The sequence below is a fragment of the Coffea arabica genome, chromosome 1c (genome assembly GCF_036785885.1).
Source record: "Coffea arabica cultivar ET-39 chromosome 1c, Coffea Arabica ET-39 HiFi, whole genome shotgun sequence".
Taxonomy (NCBI): Eukaryota; Viridiplantae; Streptophyta; class Magnoliopsida; order Gentianales; family Rubiaceae; genus Coffea; species Coffea arabica.
Genome location: NC_092310.1, coordinates 6326991 through 6343567, shown reverse-complemented (window position 1 = coordinate 6343567; position 16577 = coordinate 6326991). Strand labels below are relative to the sequence as shown.

The 16577-nt window shown below is 35.7% G+C and overlaps 1 protein-coding gene, 1 long non-coding RNA gene, 2 other non-coding genes and 1 pseudogene across 7 annotated transcripts; 1 reads left to right on the top strand and 4 right to left on the bottom strand.

The window, feature by feature from the left end:
* Nucleotides 1-913: 913 nt before the first annotated feature.
* Nucleotides 914-1074, bottom strand: LOC113687289 (U1 spliceosomal RNA). The gene has a single exon (XR_003447734.2). It is a non-coding gene; the product is annotated as a U1 spliceosomal RNA (small nuclear RNA).
* A 1855-nt stretch (nucleotides 1075-2929) lies between these two features.
* On the bottom strand, nucleotides 2930-3090 carry LOC113687312 (U1 spliceosomal RNA). Its single transcript, XR_003447738.2, has one exon. It is a non-coding gene; the product is annotated as a U1 spliceosomal RNA (small nuclear RNA).
* A 772-nt stretch (nucleotides 3091-3862) lies between these two features.
* On the top strand, nucleotides 3863-7295 carry LOC140008619 (uncharacterized). Its single transcript, XR_011816116.1, has 2 exons — nucleotides 3863-5300; nucleotides 6902-7295. It is a non-coding gene; the product is annotated as an uncharacterized lncRNA (long non-coding RNA).
* Nucleotides 5173-5308, bottom strand: LOC113687361 (U1 spliceosomal RNA; annotated as a pseudogene).
* On the bottom strand, nucleotides 5762-15334 carry LOC113736816 (putative E3 ubiquitin-protein ligase LIN-1). 4 transcript variants are annotated; one of them, XM_072053418.1, is made up of 9 exons: nucleotides 14883-15334; nucleotides 12372-14101; nucleotides 11483-11761; nucleotides 11372-11399; nucleotides 10658-11291; nucleotides 9201-9345; nucleotides 7769-8026; nucleotides 6877-7195; nucleotides 5762-6584 (listed from the first exon to the last, which is right to left on the bottom strand). In XM_072053418.1, the coding sequence occupies exons 2-9, from the start codon at nucleotides 14064-14066 to the stop codon at nucleotides 6550-6552; spliced, it is 3393 nt and encodes a 1130-aa protein (XP_071909519.1). In that variant the 5' UTR covers nucleotides 14067-14101; nucleotides 14883-15334; the 3' UTR covers nucleotides 5762-6549. The 4 variants fall into 4 exon arrangements, with proteins under 4 accessions (XP_071909519.1, XP_071909421.1, XP_071909481.1 ...); XM_072053320.1 differs by having other exon boundaries at nucleotides 5762-6325; XM_072053380.1 differs by having other exon boundaries at nucleotides 5762-6325; nucleotides 6877-7192.
* Between the last annotated feature and the right edge of the window lie 1243 nt (nucleotides 15335-16577).

Sequence of the window (16577 nt, the reverse complement as noted above, 5' to 3'; positions counted from 1 at the left end):
TGTCAATTGTTTGAGCAGTCTTTTTATGTAAAATTGCAGCTTGCTCACGCTCACTGGACCAGGGGCTTCTTTCGTCACAATGCTCGCTAAGTGCGAGCTGAGTTACCTGGGCGTGGACCTCGCATTTGTTAATTGCGAGGTATATGACCTCGCATTTGATATACCTCGCAATTAACAAATGCGAGGTCTGTTTTTCTTTTTCTTTTTTTTTTTTTTGATTTGGATGCTAGGAAAATTCAGGAGACCTCGCATTCAGCAAATGCGAGTTCCTTGAGCTCGCATTTGCTGAATGCGAAGATCCCTGGACGGAATTTTATACAAAAAATGTTTCATTTGTAGAATTTTTTTAAAAATCATCATAATTTTAGAAATTTTTCCAAATTGCCTCAGTTCTTATAGTAGTTAAAATTTTTGCCTAAAATCAGGTCATATAATCTTTTTTTTTTTAAACTTTTGAGAAGAGATTTAAGAAACGAGGACAGGAATATAGAAATTTAAATCCAGGACCTCTAGTTTATCTGTCCTAACCATTAAAACATAATATATATACACTAGTTTCTATGTCCCAAATCGAATTAGGTACCTGTCCTCTTAATACTATTTCCTAGTTATTATTTTCCATCATTTTGTTGCCAAATTTCCTATTTCACGATAATAAAGAAATCTATTTTCCTCTTTCTTTTTTTTTTTCCCATCTTCAGCTGTACATTACTGTGATGCAAGTGAATATGACTTCCAACTTGACCATCAATATCATACCTTTTTGCAGACATACGGTCTTTCATGGCATTCTACAACAAAAACAATGGTTTCGGGCTTTCATGGCTGTGGAACCAAAGAGGAATAATTCATGGCTGTGGAACCAAAGAGGAATAAGACCAAAACCCAGAGAAGATTTAACAACTAGAGATGGGCAGAGGCCGCGCGAACGCAGGCCCCCACTGCCACAAATTATGACGTTGGCTCTCCCACTTGGGGAGACCATAGGCAGGCACCCCTCCCAAGTGCAATGGAGGTCACCAACCTAAGCCATGAGCCTTCTTGATCGCCCATCGACCCCGTCCAGGTAAGTATGTTTCAAGTTTCATGAAGTTGAGTATTTATACAAATTCTGGTGGCATTTTTCTCTGATGCTTTCGATGTGGGACAAAAGAGGCGAGCAAGTAATAACCAGTCATTAGTCAATGCCCGTTGGAAATTGGAATCCCCTAAATATTCTGTCCGTTTGTTATACGTTCAGAATAGAATGTAGAATCCCAATAGGAGGTATAATAGAAAAATGTTAGAATCCTGTATAAGTGAAATTTTAGCCTTTTTTTTTTTTAGTTATCGAATATACTAGAAACTTAAAACATGATATTAACTAATTATGTGGGCTGCAGAGGATGGTTGATCTTTCCTTATTCAACTATAACCATACAACATTACAACAACTAACCACAAATAACCGAATGAAGGCTAAACCAATGACTTATCATTTTGGTGTTTCAGTATGTACACCGATTCTGTAAGTGTTTGTATATAATTGCTTGTGTATGTAGTGCCCTAATTGCAATGAGCGTGTATAAAACTTGCTTGTGCACGTACAAAGCTTCGAAACGGATATCCGAAAACGGTTGGAGCCACTAATCTGCGAGGTAATTTCCAAATATTAGTAGATTTTGAAAGACGCTCTCAGATAGTGAGGGTTTTGAAAAACCATAGTTAGCAAATGAGTTGTTTAAGAAACGAATTTAGTGAATGCGTTGGTCAAGAAATAAATGCTTAGACAAATAAAATAACACTGATAAGTGCATATTTTGAGTGTTTTAAGCGTGTTTTATTATTTAGTTTTGGTGTGCTTTAACAACTTTTATAGTTAATTAGTTAGGATTCTAGTGGAAATATGTATTTTGTGGTTTAAGTGATAGAAAATGTATTTCTATGGATTTTAATGGTGAAAATTTTATGTTTTTATAGGTTTAATGATTCAATCATCAAATGGAGTGAGTTGAGAAAATACTTGGATGATTGATGATTATTTGAAGTGATAAAAAGAGAATATGAAGTGTAAAAGATGAAATGCAATCAAGTTCTAAGGAATCAAGTTTCATAGCTTTGACACCTTATAGTATTTCGGTTATATCTTGAGTTACAAATATTAGATGGAGGTGATTCTTAAGCCATCTTGAAGCTAAGAGACAGATTTACATTTGGTATGAAGACATCGAAGTCCCGTTCAGTCGGTTTCCTTGTCAAAATGTTGAAATACAGAAGTACATTTTTATTGTCGAAAGCTCAAAATAGAGTTCTGACCGATCTAGGGTAATTTGGTCATTTCTCTGTCCACAGAGCTCTAAATGGGATGATTTTTGACGCATTGGAAAGTTAACTCAAAGAGTTACAACTTTCATGTTTTACACAAGAGTTAGTTCAGCCTCTATCATCAAGAAAATATCAGTTAAAGGTGGATAAAAAATAGAGTAAGTAAATCCGAGTTCAGATCTGTACTAAACCCGACCTCGGATAAACTTTTGTAATCAGAAGGCTACATCCGAGGGGAGGATCCGAGCTCGGATCCCCATGTTACAAGCCTCGGATCCTAATGTGTAGTGAAGATAAAAATGAAGAAAAATGAGATCCGAGAGGTATTTTGAGCGATCCGACCTCAGATCCCCAATTGTGGCTCTACAACTTGCTTTGCAACTTGTGCTCTGTTCACACAAGTTTTTTGACCAATTTATCTGCAAGAAATCTGGCTGAAACTAAGCAAGCAAACATAGAGAATTCAAGAAGCATCTTTTGGTGATTCCAAGGAACAATTTATATCAAACAACTTGAGACTATATCATACCTTTCTACAACAAAAACAAAAGTTTCAGACTTTCATTGCTGTGGAACCAAAGAGGAATAAGACCAAAACCAGATAAGATTTAACAACTAGAGATGGGCAGGGGCCGCGCGAACGCAGGCCCCCACTGCCACAAATTATGACGTTGGCTCTCCCACTTAGGGAGACCATAGGCAGGCACCCCTCCCAAGTGCAATGGAGGTCACCAACCTAAGCCATGAGCCTTCCTGATCGCCCATCGACCTCGTCCAGGTAAGTATGTTTTACGTTGTCAAACCACAACATTTTATAGGAGTACTCGAGCCGCCTTGCCTATTTGTTTCTTCGATGTGGGAACTTGGGAACGAGCATGTTTGATTATAGCTCAGTCGTCTTTGCCTATTGGGATTCGGTTTTATGGTGTTTCCTATCAAATTGCGAGATCTTCCCCTATAGTAAAAAAAGACTCCAACCCGCAATAAAAAAACAAATGAATAAATAAATAATATTGCAATTTGATATGGTGGATTTTTTTTAATCTTTTTTAGTTTTGTAGCCATTTTTTAATAAGTAAATATGGTATTTCTATTTTTTGTCGCCAGAAGTTCTTTTTGTAGTTGCCCTGATTATTATTGCTAGCTGAGTTGGATGAATTTGCTTGGACATTGTAGAAATAAATTTTTGGTGTTGTAATAGGTTCGTAGAATTGAGAGGAAACAATCAACCAAAGTTATCTTTGGAGAGAGATTAAACAATTCGTAATAATGTAAACATCTAAAATAATATAAAATCGAAGACCCTATTAGACTCTAAGAAAAATATTCCAAGAAGTGTTGTATATGTAGCCTGCTAGACTCAGATTCTGTTTGATAACTTAATTTATCATTTAAACTTAATTAATTCAGATCTTAACATGTTTAGACGTATTTGATAATAAAAAATAGAACAAATCTTAATTAATTAAGTGGATCTGAGCTATGTAAGTAAAACTTACTCCAAAAATTAAGTGATAAACTATTCATTTATCATTTAATACAAAATGTGCTCAAATGTTAGAATTTTAGTAATTACAATTCAATAAATTAATTGATTTAGATTTCAAGTATTAGAGTTCAGATTTTAGATTTCAATTTTATCAAACGCACCTTAGTAAATAAATTAAACTACGCATTAAATAGTAATCAATATACCAATTCCTAAAATAAGAAAACTACTAAAAACAGTTGATCTCAACAAAACTGTTACAAATTAAATAGATACTTCTTGACTTGGTTTCCTTGTTCTCAAAAATCAAGAGCTATAATGATATTTTGAAAATGTAAATTGCAACAAATTCAGCAATGTGTACTTTGAGGATTTAGGGCAAGTTTTTCTTAAGCTTTGGTCCACAACAAAATTTTCTACTAAAATGAACAAATTAAAGAAAAATCAAGAAGAAAAAGAGTCTCTCGAAACTTTCATTGATTAATAGGGTGTTTGCCTTCATAGGAACAAGTTAAGTTTGAGGGAGTTTTTGTAGTTATCTGGTGCCTCTTGTTTTAATGAAATCTCAATATCTTTCGGGGGAAAAAAAGATGAAAGACACTGTTCCACCAAAAATAAAATGGAAAGGAAAGAAAAAATTAACCACTCTGGAAAAATCCAATAACTTAAGTATCGTTTTACAAAGACTATATATTGTTCTGTACAGAATAGGAATCAAAGGAATGGCTAATTTTCAATTACTGACATAATTGATGGTCTAAATTGGTATAGCAAATTAAGAATTAAAGCATGAAAATGTGTTACTACGCATCACAACTAGAGCTGTTAACATATCCAAACAAAGCTTGACTACAATAAATAGGTTGAAAAGTAAAGTTTTATTTTGTAACCGAGTAAATATGCTAATTTGAGCTCCACATATTTGAGCCAAGTTCAAACTTAGAGCTTGAGCTTTATGCATTTGTTACAGGAAATGAGATTCAACTTTTGCAAATGTGCTATGAATCTAATGACGATGATATATATACTAAATGTAACATGAATCTAACGGCGGTGGTGTATATACTAAATGTGCGACGGTGATATTGCATATGTTATCGGTGTATTCAAAAATTTTAGGCCGTAAAATTCAAAACATGAAATATCGTTGTCTACCTACACAAACTCGGACAAAACTGAACTTCTATGGATTTATCCTAGCATTAGACTGAGTTTTCTGATTGATGTCTGAGTATAAACGCTTGACATCTTGAGTTAAAGAGACATAGGATCAATAAATTATCTGGTAATTTCCTTTTAACAAAAAATATATCTCAGACTCTCAGAAACTGTTCAACAGAAAATAAATTGTTCATAAAGATTTGTATCATGAGGATCGGGCAGGAACCGCGCGAACGCAGGCTCCCACTGCAACAAATTATGATGTTGGCAGGCGCCCCTCCAAGGCGCAATGGAGGCCACCTACCTAAGCCATGAGCCTTCTTGATCGCCCATCGACCCCATCCAGGTAAGCAAGTATAAAGTTATTCTTTTGGCTCTGATTTGTATAAATTTCTTCAATGGCCTGCACAGGATGGTTTATTTTTCTTAATTTATTGGCTATTGTCCATATTACTTCCTTTCTTATCCCCAAAAGAACAATGTACAGAAGAAATAAAAATTTGAAGATTTTTGTCTTGGAAGGCCTAGAAGGACCTCACATAGCACATGAAACAAAAAAATGAATGGGCAAATTGGAGCATTGATACATTTTCTTTATCCGAGAGTTTACAAATTAACACATGGGAAGACTACGACTTACTGTATAATGCAGAAAAATTTTTCTGATCAGGTTATCTAATCTTTAGCTCTTTCCGCTTCCATTCCCTAAACAATTGAATCGTAGTAGTTTCATCTTCAAGTCCTAGACAACAGCTAATTCACAGAAATATATGCAGTCAAACCACAAAGGCATTAGGGAAGAAAAGAAGCAAGAAAATTTGTGCCCAAAAGAATCTGATACACCGAAAATTGCATCATGTACAGGCTATAATACACATTCAAAGTTGTCTGTAAGAGTTCATTGCCTCCGAAAATGTACTACATATTCACAAATTTCCTCCAAACAATCTTCAATGACACCGTGCCGAACTTCTCGAAGGGCAGCTGAGAATGGATCTGATTGTATCTTATTTTTAGTCCTCTACCCTTTTCTCCCCCAACTCGGACAAAAAGAAACAAGACAAGGAGAAGTAAGGATAGCATTCTTCTCTAAAAGGTCTAAAACAGCGCATCATGCTGCATTTCCTAACTGAACAAACAACAATGCAAAAGATGCATCTGCAATAAGTTTCATCTGCAACATGTTCTCTAACTGTACAAAGCAGAACAGCTCATCTTAAGCGGTAGTTCTTGCCTGCAGTGAGTCTAATTCTTTAAATCAGTAGGTGCAAATCTTAGAATACAGTTCTTTTGCTGTCCATGTTACTTCTGTGAGGCTTTGAAGAGAAGCAGCAATGTCCTCAGCCATTGTCATCAATAAAAGCCTGCATTCTGGAACCCAAAAACATGAACCATATTAATAAGAGATATTACGAAGTTCAGATACATGCATACTTGGTACTTGTAGCATGCGATTTTCAACTAGAGATCAAATCCAAGAAGTTCTAACTCCAAGAAATGAGATTAAATAGTAATGCTTATTGCAAAGATTATCAGAATAATAAAAAAGTAATAGTAAAAAGCAAGCAGGGCTTATCTATTGAAGGTGTTGTCTCTCAAACATTTTCTGCCATGAATGTCATCAAGATTACTACAAAAAGGAAAGTAACTTGGAGAAGTATTTAAAACACTCTTGTAGAAAACTAAACTCGTGAATCTATCAGGGAAGTTACTTGTTACAGGTGCTTCACGTGTCACGTCTGTATCAAGCAAGCTTCCGTGTACCTTATTCAACTTTTTGGATTTTAATATAGAGATATAAAGAAATCCAATAAATCCATGAAGGATCCAAGGCTATATTAGTCAAAACAGAAAAATCTTTCTCAAAACTATTTTTGTGCAGCTATATTACTGATAAGAACTTTCTGTACAAGAAAACTGACCTGGAAACTTGCTGAAATTAAGCAGAGACATAGAAGCAAGAATCTTGTGCTCAACCAGCTCATTCTCGAGGCAACCTTTAAGCCCAGTGATGAGAGCAGAAAAGGCAGATAGCTGAAACTCAGCTTCAGATAATGAAACAAGAGCTGAGCTCAACCATGCCACTGTGGTCAGACACACTCTCACCAGATCAGAGTTTTCAGAAACTAAACACCTGGCTGTAGCTGCCAAAAAGGATTTGTGCCCATCTCCAAGAAGTGAAGCTGACAAATTCATCAACCATTTCTCCCGGGATTTTTCTTCATCAGCATCCTCCATCTGCTGATTTAATTTCAAGGAGGGTTATTGTTACTTTGCAATACAACGAAATTTGCTAACAATTATTCTAGCAAACAATAGTGGTCAACTTCCCCATTCTTCATTCTATTCTGCTTAACAGTGATGGCAGTAGGAGGCAAGACATCAAGATGGATGATAAAGAGAAGGAAAGTATCAAAGGTCAAAATCATCATCCCAATCAATCAAAAAGGTGTAGCACTTTGAAATAAGTAAAATTTGTTGAAACTGTGGTTGACTTAAAAATCATACAAGAAGACACAAAACTAAGCAGATTAATTATAAAGAGATACTTGATGTTCTCCGCAATTTGTTCCAAAAATGCCAAATTTCTATACTTTTTAAGGCACCTCCAAAAAGAAATAAGCAAACGAGTGTATTATCACATGTTGCAAGCTTAAATGTGGAAACTTCACTCCAAAGAGACTATACTCAATGGATAGACAGAACACCAATGTAAACAAGAAGCTTATCTTTGCTATTTCTAAGCTTCTGTTAGGATATAAGACGGTAGAGGAAGAAAATAAGGGATAAATATACAGCGATAGACCAACATACCATCATAATACTTTCATCAACAAGTATATTGTTTTCATTGTCAGGAGAATCATACACTGGTCCATCGAGAAATCCAGCTTGCTTAAGTATCCAATCCTCTGTCATGACCTTCCCACCAAACGAAAAGTGTCCTCCCAAGATAAGGAGTGCTCTACAACACTTCATTCGAACCTTTTCATCAGTCAAGCTGCTTTCAAGGGCCACTGTAATGGCATCCACAGCCTCCTCTCTGTATGCACTATATTCTTGAGGTTCTACCTGCAGGTAGATATGAACCTTCAGTTTCAACTGAAAAGCACTGCAAATACTTGTTTATGCCTTCAGACAATTACAATAAAACATAAGAAGAGTCTTCTATCCCATTGGGGTTCCATACAGTGAAGAAGCTATGTAAGTGCAATTATTAATTACGACCTATGAATCTTTTAGAAAATCAAAATGTAAGTAAAGCTTAATAACTGTATTAAGTCCCTCAATGTTGACCAAAACTGCAGACCATTGAAGCTTATATTTTCCTTAATACAGCAAGTACATGGTAAATAGCTAAAGGGAATGCAACAAACTCATTTCCTTTCAAAATAAAATATACGGTCGAATGTAATCCTAGAGAAAGACAAGCAGAAAAGACATCTTATACTTCCATGTTCAATCGTTATTATTTTTAGCAATACATACAATTTTCATGCAATTCAGGGTGCACGTGAAAATTTCCATCCTGATTTAGAGAACTAAAACTGACGATTTTAAGCCTCTGACCAAAAAATACCAGTTATTGAATAACCTCCTCACTTAGTAAAGCATACATGACTTTTTGTAGCATATTTGTCTAGACTCCTGAGCACAATGTACAGCAAATTAGTTTCAGATGACTGAATTAATTGAGTTTTCTGTTGTCTGCTAAATCCATGAAGAAAGAATTATTTAAGAGCCTAAGCAGATCACAAGATGCCCTTTCTATTCATCCTATCTTAAAGTCCCTTTTGGCAGCTAATTTAGGACAAGAGTGGTATATATTTTTTGTATTGATCAATGCAGACTTTGAGTACTACCATTTAATTTCAGTCATTCGTTCTTACAATTTCCTATCATCTGACAGCGTAACTTTTGTGCGGGTGGATGAGTTATCAGACTGTTTTAGATCTTACACGGGTGGATGAGTTATCAGACTTTTAGATCTTACACAGACTAAGTGCAGAATTATATTGGTATTATATTTACCATCTAATCAACAGAACTTTAACTCCCAAAGATGTTAGTAATGACTCATAGAATATCACTTGAACACATGCAGTAAAGTTGTAGATTCAGGAAAATGTAGCTGTGATACTTTACTTCATAGATCATTAAATGCTTTAATAACTGCATGTTCAATGTACAATGAGAAATTGGATCTGATAGAACCTCCTGACGCAAATTTATTACACGGACTTACCATAAGATCCAAGTGTAAGAGCAGCACTGCAACAAGAGGTCTTTCTTCAAATAGACAACTTTGGAGATACACTAGCAAAACATGCAAAGCGTCCTTTGTCTCTTCCTTCTGTAAGCCCTCTAAGAAACACTTTGCATCTTTCCTCCTGAAATTTTATTGTTCAAAAATAATCATTAAAAACATCATGGAGTGCTGCAACAAAAACAGCAAATAAGTTCATGTGGCAATAATTTTGACTTGAACAAGAATTTTGTTAAACTTTGCCTTGCCAGTTTCTTGTGCAGAGATCTAGGGCATCTGAAAAAGATAATCATCTAAATATAATTTTCGGTTCTCTTTCCATTTTGACATATCAACTTCAAATATTCATGATTGATGAATTGAGAAAGGAAAGTTTCATGTACAAGAATGAGACCAAACAAAGGAGGAATCATTTCAGCATGCATTGTAAACCCTGGAATGAGAAGACACTGACATGAGTGATGTGATTATTTACCCACATTAGTTGGAGCCAGCCTCATTGTGAAGTTAAGCATATATTGAGCAAATCTTAACATTAAATTCAAGTTCCAGAAAAAACATTTAGATCATAGCCAAGCATCAAGCCAACGCCCCAGGGGACCTGATCTTTTCAACCATTACAGAGCGAATGAAACATACAAAATTATGATATCAACAAGCTAAGAAACTAAAGCATACCTCCCTTGCCCTGTAAAACACATACGATTATGTCCTTGCTGGGAAAAAAAAAGAAAGTTGTTTATAACAGTCCCCTTTTGTGCCTGTACTGCATGGACAAAAGATGAATTGAAAGAGTTGGTATACTTTGTTCCTATCATTTTTAATCTTGGAACGGAAATGACGTTGTGTATAGTTTATCCTTGTCTTTGGTTAACCTACTGTTATGGAAACTTTTAAATGCATGTCTCCACAGTGGTTCCTAAATTATACAAACAAAAATTCAAAAAGAAAAACCACAAGTTTCATCTGCTGGAGTTGAGAAAATTTAATGCCAAGTTGTATCTTTCCGGTCAAATCAACTGAATGGTTTACCATCTCTGAAAAATTTTCAAGTGCTCTAAGTCCTTGGAAAATTCAGGCTTTATGTTCAGTATAACCATTTCTGATGTGCCTTGTTACTTAGAATAACCAGTAAACAATGTATAAGTATCCAAGGAGATGCACAAACAGGAACAACAGACAGACACTCTTGGTTGTTGGAATGTAAAGAACAGCAGTTTTGTATCCATATATACGACCTATTTTAGCAACAATTGCATATAACTTGTTAAAGCATTGTGTTTTATTTCTAAGTGGAATTCCTTCTTGACTGATTATGTATTACCCCCAAAATTCTATCCTATCTCAACTGGAGTTATTTATGCCATAATTTTACCTTGTGGACCAGATTTACCAAAATCACACAAAATGTCAAGACTTCTTCATCTATCACATACCTGTTCAGGCAAATTAATTGAGTTAGCAATGATACGGCATTTCTTTTTGACTTCAGCTGTCTGGAGTGAAGTAGCTCAAGCAAAGATAATTTGTCAATGTTTCTAGCTACATGATTTCTGTAATCAGGGTCTGCTAGAATGCAAATTAACAGCAATGCTGAGACACGTGTCCTCTCCTCGAGGTCACCACACTGAAACCTTCGGATGAGGAACTGCAAGCCTCCAAGAGATATAAGTTGTTTTGTACTTCTTATTCCGTCCTCTTGGCTGGAAGCAGCAACAAGCTGCTCCAGTATGAATACGGCAATTTCATCTTTTGACTCCACACTTTCACCTATTTGAGAGGCCAAATCTAGGAGATTCCTGCTATGCTCTTTCTTCCAATTAACAATAACACGCTTTAAAATGAAGTTTGTCAGAGGTACAGCTCGATATTCCAATATTTTCCCAGTTACTGGACAAGTTGTATTGCCTTTTCCAAACCAATCTATAATGGCTGACCTCTCAAACGTTTGTCCAGTCTCTAGGGTTACAGGTTCGTCAAATAACATCTCTGTCAAAGGGCAAATAAAGTCCTGGGGAATGCTTAAGAAAGAAGTCCCTCCAATGAAATATCCACAGTTTTCCTCTAATCCTGCACTATAGCATGTAACTTATTAGAGCGGCATTCAAATTTCAAATAGAAAACCACTTTAAAGGTCTTTCATTCCCCACCTTCAACAGCAGACCCTGAATTAGTCAGCTGCACAAAGAGATGAGATTATTAAAACAAATTTAGTACATTGACACTCAAACGATAAGGCACTTTAGCATACAGCAAATTACCAAGAAATCAGAATGCAGAACATCTTTGTTGTATGTCAAAAAAGTACCAGCACCAACAGCATTAATAGGATTCTCAGCCTGTTGCTGTTCAAAAACTGCTTTCGCTACTGTACTGACTATCAATTGATTGTAATTATGAGCTGGTGGTGTAGTACATATATGCACACTCTTTGAAGTTTTTAGGTTGATGTCGTGGCTGCCAACTTCCTCATTAGGATGTCTTTCTGAAGAATTATCCCTGCCCCATCTATGAGCTCCCACGACTCTTAATGCACCATTCTGCAAGTTTGTAGAGAATCCTTCAGTACAAGTCAACCAGAATAGAAGAAAAATGCAGTTGAACATGAAACACATTGCCAGAAAGCAAAGCCTTAACGCCGCTGGCAACATCCAATGACCAACTAAAGTAATTTGGATCATCTTATCAGGTGGCCTATCAATCTCCATCTTCAGACAGCTGAAGGTTGAAGAACTACTAATTTTATGCAGTTTAATACACAACCGGTATAACAAACAACTGTAAAAATGACGACACTTAGCTAATACTAATTAGTACCACCACTGAACTATCTACAAATTCAAAAGATTTACAAAACTTAATCTCTTTTCCAATGCACCAAGAAGCGTTGGTAAAATAAATGTACATAGCCAACCTGGTTTGTTCTTTCTTTTCTCTTCTTCTTATACTTTATGAGGGAAACAATGTGATTTGAAAAGTTGATTTCAGGTCAGAAATGTAGGTCAAAATCCTAATAGAACTAATAATGAAATAGAGCACTCCCAAAGCCTCTAAAATCTTACAACGAATTAGGTCTGATTGGAGCATTTTACTAATGAACAACAGCTCCTCAAAGCTTGCAAGAAAACTACTTTGGCAAAAATCACTTACCAGGTATGAGGCTGCATCATCTCGAACTGTGCGTTTGACAATTTCAGAAGGGGAGTTCTCTTCAACAGCAGCATCATGTGAGCTTCGTGCACTGATATCAAAACTTTCTTCCTCACAACCAGCCACTTCAGGTGCTGGCTTAACTGAATGCCTGAACACTGAGTCATATAGCGTCTTACTGACCATTGTTTGAGGTAAGAAAGTACTAGCTGGACTACTAGCATCAGGAGACTGATTGTCAAGGTCTGCCTTCTCAACCAAATGAAAAGGTATAGATGGTATCTGGATTGAAGGAAGCAGAGGAGCTTCAACTCCCTCAGTTAGCCAATCTTTGTAATAAACTGCAAACTGGTAAGTGCCTGAATCCAAAATTTCATTATATACTTTCTCAAGCAGCTTAAGTTTCCTCGTCTTAGTTGGTGAATTGAGCAGAAAATTAGCTTCATTGCCGTACCAAACTTTCAACTCTGAAAGATGAGGGAGAAATATGTGTTCCCACAGATCAGGCAAAAGAACATTTCGTGCCTGGAAGGGTGAATCAACAAACACTTGAAGAAGATGTTTTGCTGCTATCCTATCTTTCTTCTGTAGCTTATACACTACACTAAGGTAGAAATGAGCACAAGCAGATAGCTCGTTGTTAGGGATTCCAGACGTAAAGCCATCTTTTAAGTCATTTGAATTCAAACCTGCAATAACACTGAGTTGCAACGAGGCCTTTTTCAACGCTTTTGCAGTTGCGCGCTCCTCAGCAGCTCTTTCAACTGTTTCAATAGCTTCTTCAAGATTTGCTATAACTTTGCCTTCTGTTTGAAAGCCTTCTAGCTGTCCAATAGTGTCTACGGAGGCAAAGCTACGTTGACGATGCAAGGCCCTGAAATCCTCGTCTCTTATAAAGCATTTGACATAACCATTCAAGATAGAAATCAAAGCCTGGACTGCTGCTACATCAAGTGCAGGAGTAGCTATACTCTGCTCAATATCAGGCTTCCTTCGGCTTTTACTGTCTTCCAAGCTTTTGCTCTGTTGTGAACTTCTATTCGATCTGCCAGAGGATGTCTCGGATTTTTTTCTGCTTTTCCGAGAAGTCTCATTGAGGCTCTTATGAACAGTTGAAGTTTTGTTAGAATTGTGTCCTTTTTTCTTATCTACTCTTTTATTCTTCTCTATAATCTGTCTGGGGCTCTCCATTTTCTCACTTCTGGCTCCATACTTTTTATCCCTTTCCTCAGGGCTGTAAACGTCATTTGAATGTATATCATCATATTTCCTAATCCCTCCGACCTCAATTATCTCATTACTCCGTGCAGTACTACTGATTTCAGAGCCAGGCAAATCATCACTTGAGCCATTGCTGAATTTCTTAACATGCCTTAGCTCTTGAGAGCCCCTTCTTTCATGTTTCGGCCCCTTTCCCTTCTTCGATCCTTTATCCTGTCTAACATGAATGTCTCTTGACTTCTGATCACCAAGTTCGTCATCTGCTAGAAATTCACCTCTGAAATGATAACGAGGTATATCCGATCTTGTTCTCTGTGTCTTTCTTACACCTGAAGGACCAGGCTTGTGCCGATCATCGAGTGGGTAAAATGGCATACCTATCGCTTCTAATCCAAAGGATGCTCGGGGCATCATCTTTGCTTTGTGCCTCCTAAACCCTTCTTCTGCCAAAAGCTCCTCCAATGACGTTGCCATGTCACTTGAATTGATGACAACCTCAGAAGCAGAGCCTAATTCAGGAAAACAAACACTGATAAACATCATAATTCTTAGCATGTTCCCAGAAAAACAGAAAAAGAATCGCATCCAAGAAAGACAAGGAAGAGAAATTCCAGGAATCCCCGCAAAATGAAGATCAATAAAGATCAGAATCTCAATCATCTACTCAAGGAAATTTGAACAATAAAGATCAAATTCACACACAAGTTGTCTACAGTTTCAAAACATTTATACCATATGCATGAAAACATCAAAAGCTTCAGACCTATAATTAGGTAAAATTACCATATTAATACCATTTTTACCCATTTTTCCAACCAAAACTCCAAAAATTCAAAAGACTATATCAGTCTTACCTGTTTGAACCTTCAAGCTAATACATCAGCAGATACGTATGAATCCAGTTATCCGCCCAACTAATACGTTTCTTCTCATTCTTTCTAGGATTTGCCCCCTAAAGGCTCTAAAATACACACTGATCTTAAATGCTTCAATCTGTCTAATCAACAGCATAGCCAGATATTCCTCACATCCATACATTTTCTTCTGCAAATAAACTACCCGTTTTCCAGAGAACACCTGAACAAACAATCTGGCAAAAATATCCATATTCCAGAATGACGAAACAACTATTTTTGTCTGGGTAATCCATAATAATACCAAATTGACCAAGAACACTTACTAGACAGTCAATTCATTTGTAGTTTGCATAACTAGTAAAAATAACAACTGAGCACCAAACTATACATAAACCATCAAGCACAGATGATATATCAAGAAAAATCCACATACCCTATAGCTGCTTTCTTGAAAAATGTTCATGCAACTGAAATAGCAAGAAGCCCACAAAGATTTCCTTGGATAGTGTAACAAAGCTATTTATTTTCACTTGAGTTGATTTTTTAATGAAAGACATGACAAGAAAATTGAAGCAAAGACTAAATGCTTTTGAAAAGTTCTTCAAATACTCTATAACCGGATGACAATTGGGGTACTGGGCGTGCAAGAGACAACACATTGGATTTGTTAATGGATTGTTGACATTCTGATATAATTATATTTAAATCAGAATAGAAGAAAATACAAACAAATAAATGGTATCAGTTAAAAGATTCAGCAAGAAAGGTGAAGAATGGCTACAACAGGCACCAATGCAGGGAGCGATTGAGGAGAATGACAGAGAGAAAATGACAAATCTGAAAGTTACTAAATCAAACATTGCTTTCTGGGTTCTATGTCCTTAATGAACTTTATTATTTGCAGGCCATGCAAATGTTTTATGATTTGATTTAAACCGTTTCAACTGCCGCCTTTTCACCTACACAACATTACTTGTTTGCGAATTGGTCAATCATCATTCTTCAAGATAATTCTAGTTACCTTGACTAAGATGTATAGAAAAAGTCTTAGTTACATGTCACATATTATATGATCATGGAAAATTTTATGTGTAACCAAACCATTAACTCAAGATACACAATCAAGCGATAAAGTGAGACCATCAAATTTTTTTTCCTAATATTATTGGACTGATTGCACACACACACATAAATTAAGAGTTCTGTTCACAAGTAAGTCTTAAATTCATGACATAAAAGTTGCAATTCACATTTTGAAATCTTCATTTCATACATTGTAGTGTCCATTAAAACCTACTAATAAAAGAAACTTTAATATTGGGGATAATTTCAGAAACCTCCCTTGAGGCATCTGACAACTTCACCCGACTCCCCTTGAATTTAAAAAATTACACTTACCTCCATCAGCATTCTAAAATATCTATAATGTCCTCCACTTGGTAGAATTAAATTTAAAAAACCCAGAAAAAATCTATTTTTCTGCCTCTTGTCTATTTTCGCTCCTTTCTTTTCTAGTTAACATAACCCCATTTTGTTATTTTCAGTTTTGTGGATATTAGCAAATTGAAATTACAAAATCAACAGAGGGAGCAAAATTATGTGTCAAACTAGAAGGAAATGAAGAGACTCATTGTAATAGAGAAATAAATAATGAAATTGATGATTGAAATAGGAAGAGGAACTAAGATGTGAAATTTGTCATATTTTATTTGTTGTCTAGAAAATTTTTTATAAAATATCAATAATTATATAAGGATTTCTTTCATTAGATTAGAAATTTTTTATTATGATTTTATTGTAGAGGTAGAATTTATTTTCTCCTTTTGAGATATTAATATTTTTAAGGCCATAGGAGGGTTGTAATGGTGGTTCTATGTCAGATTAACTTATATTGAAAAGCTATTTAAGCATTGATATTTAATTTTGGGGTATAAAATTGGTTGTCAATGGGATTTGTGTGTGTGTGTGTGTGTGTGTGTTTTTTTTTTTTTTGCGTGACAAGTATTGATATCGCAGATGCAATTTGGGATCTTTTGCATGATTACTTAGTTTTAGAACTTATATTTGAATGGTTATTAGGGATTAGACTTGTTAATTTGTGCAAAGTATGGAAGAAAATGATTGAATA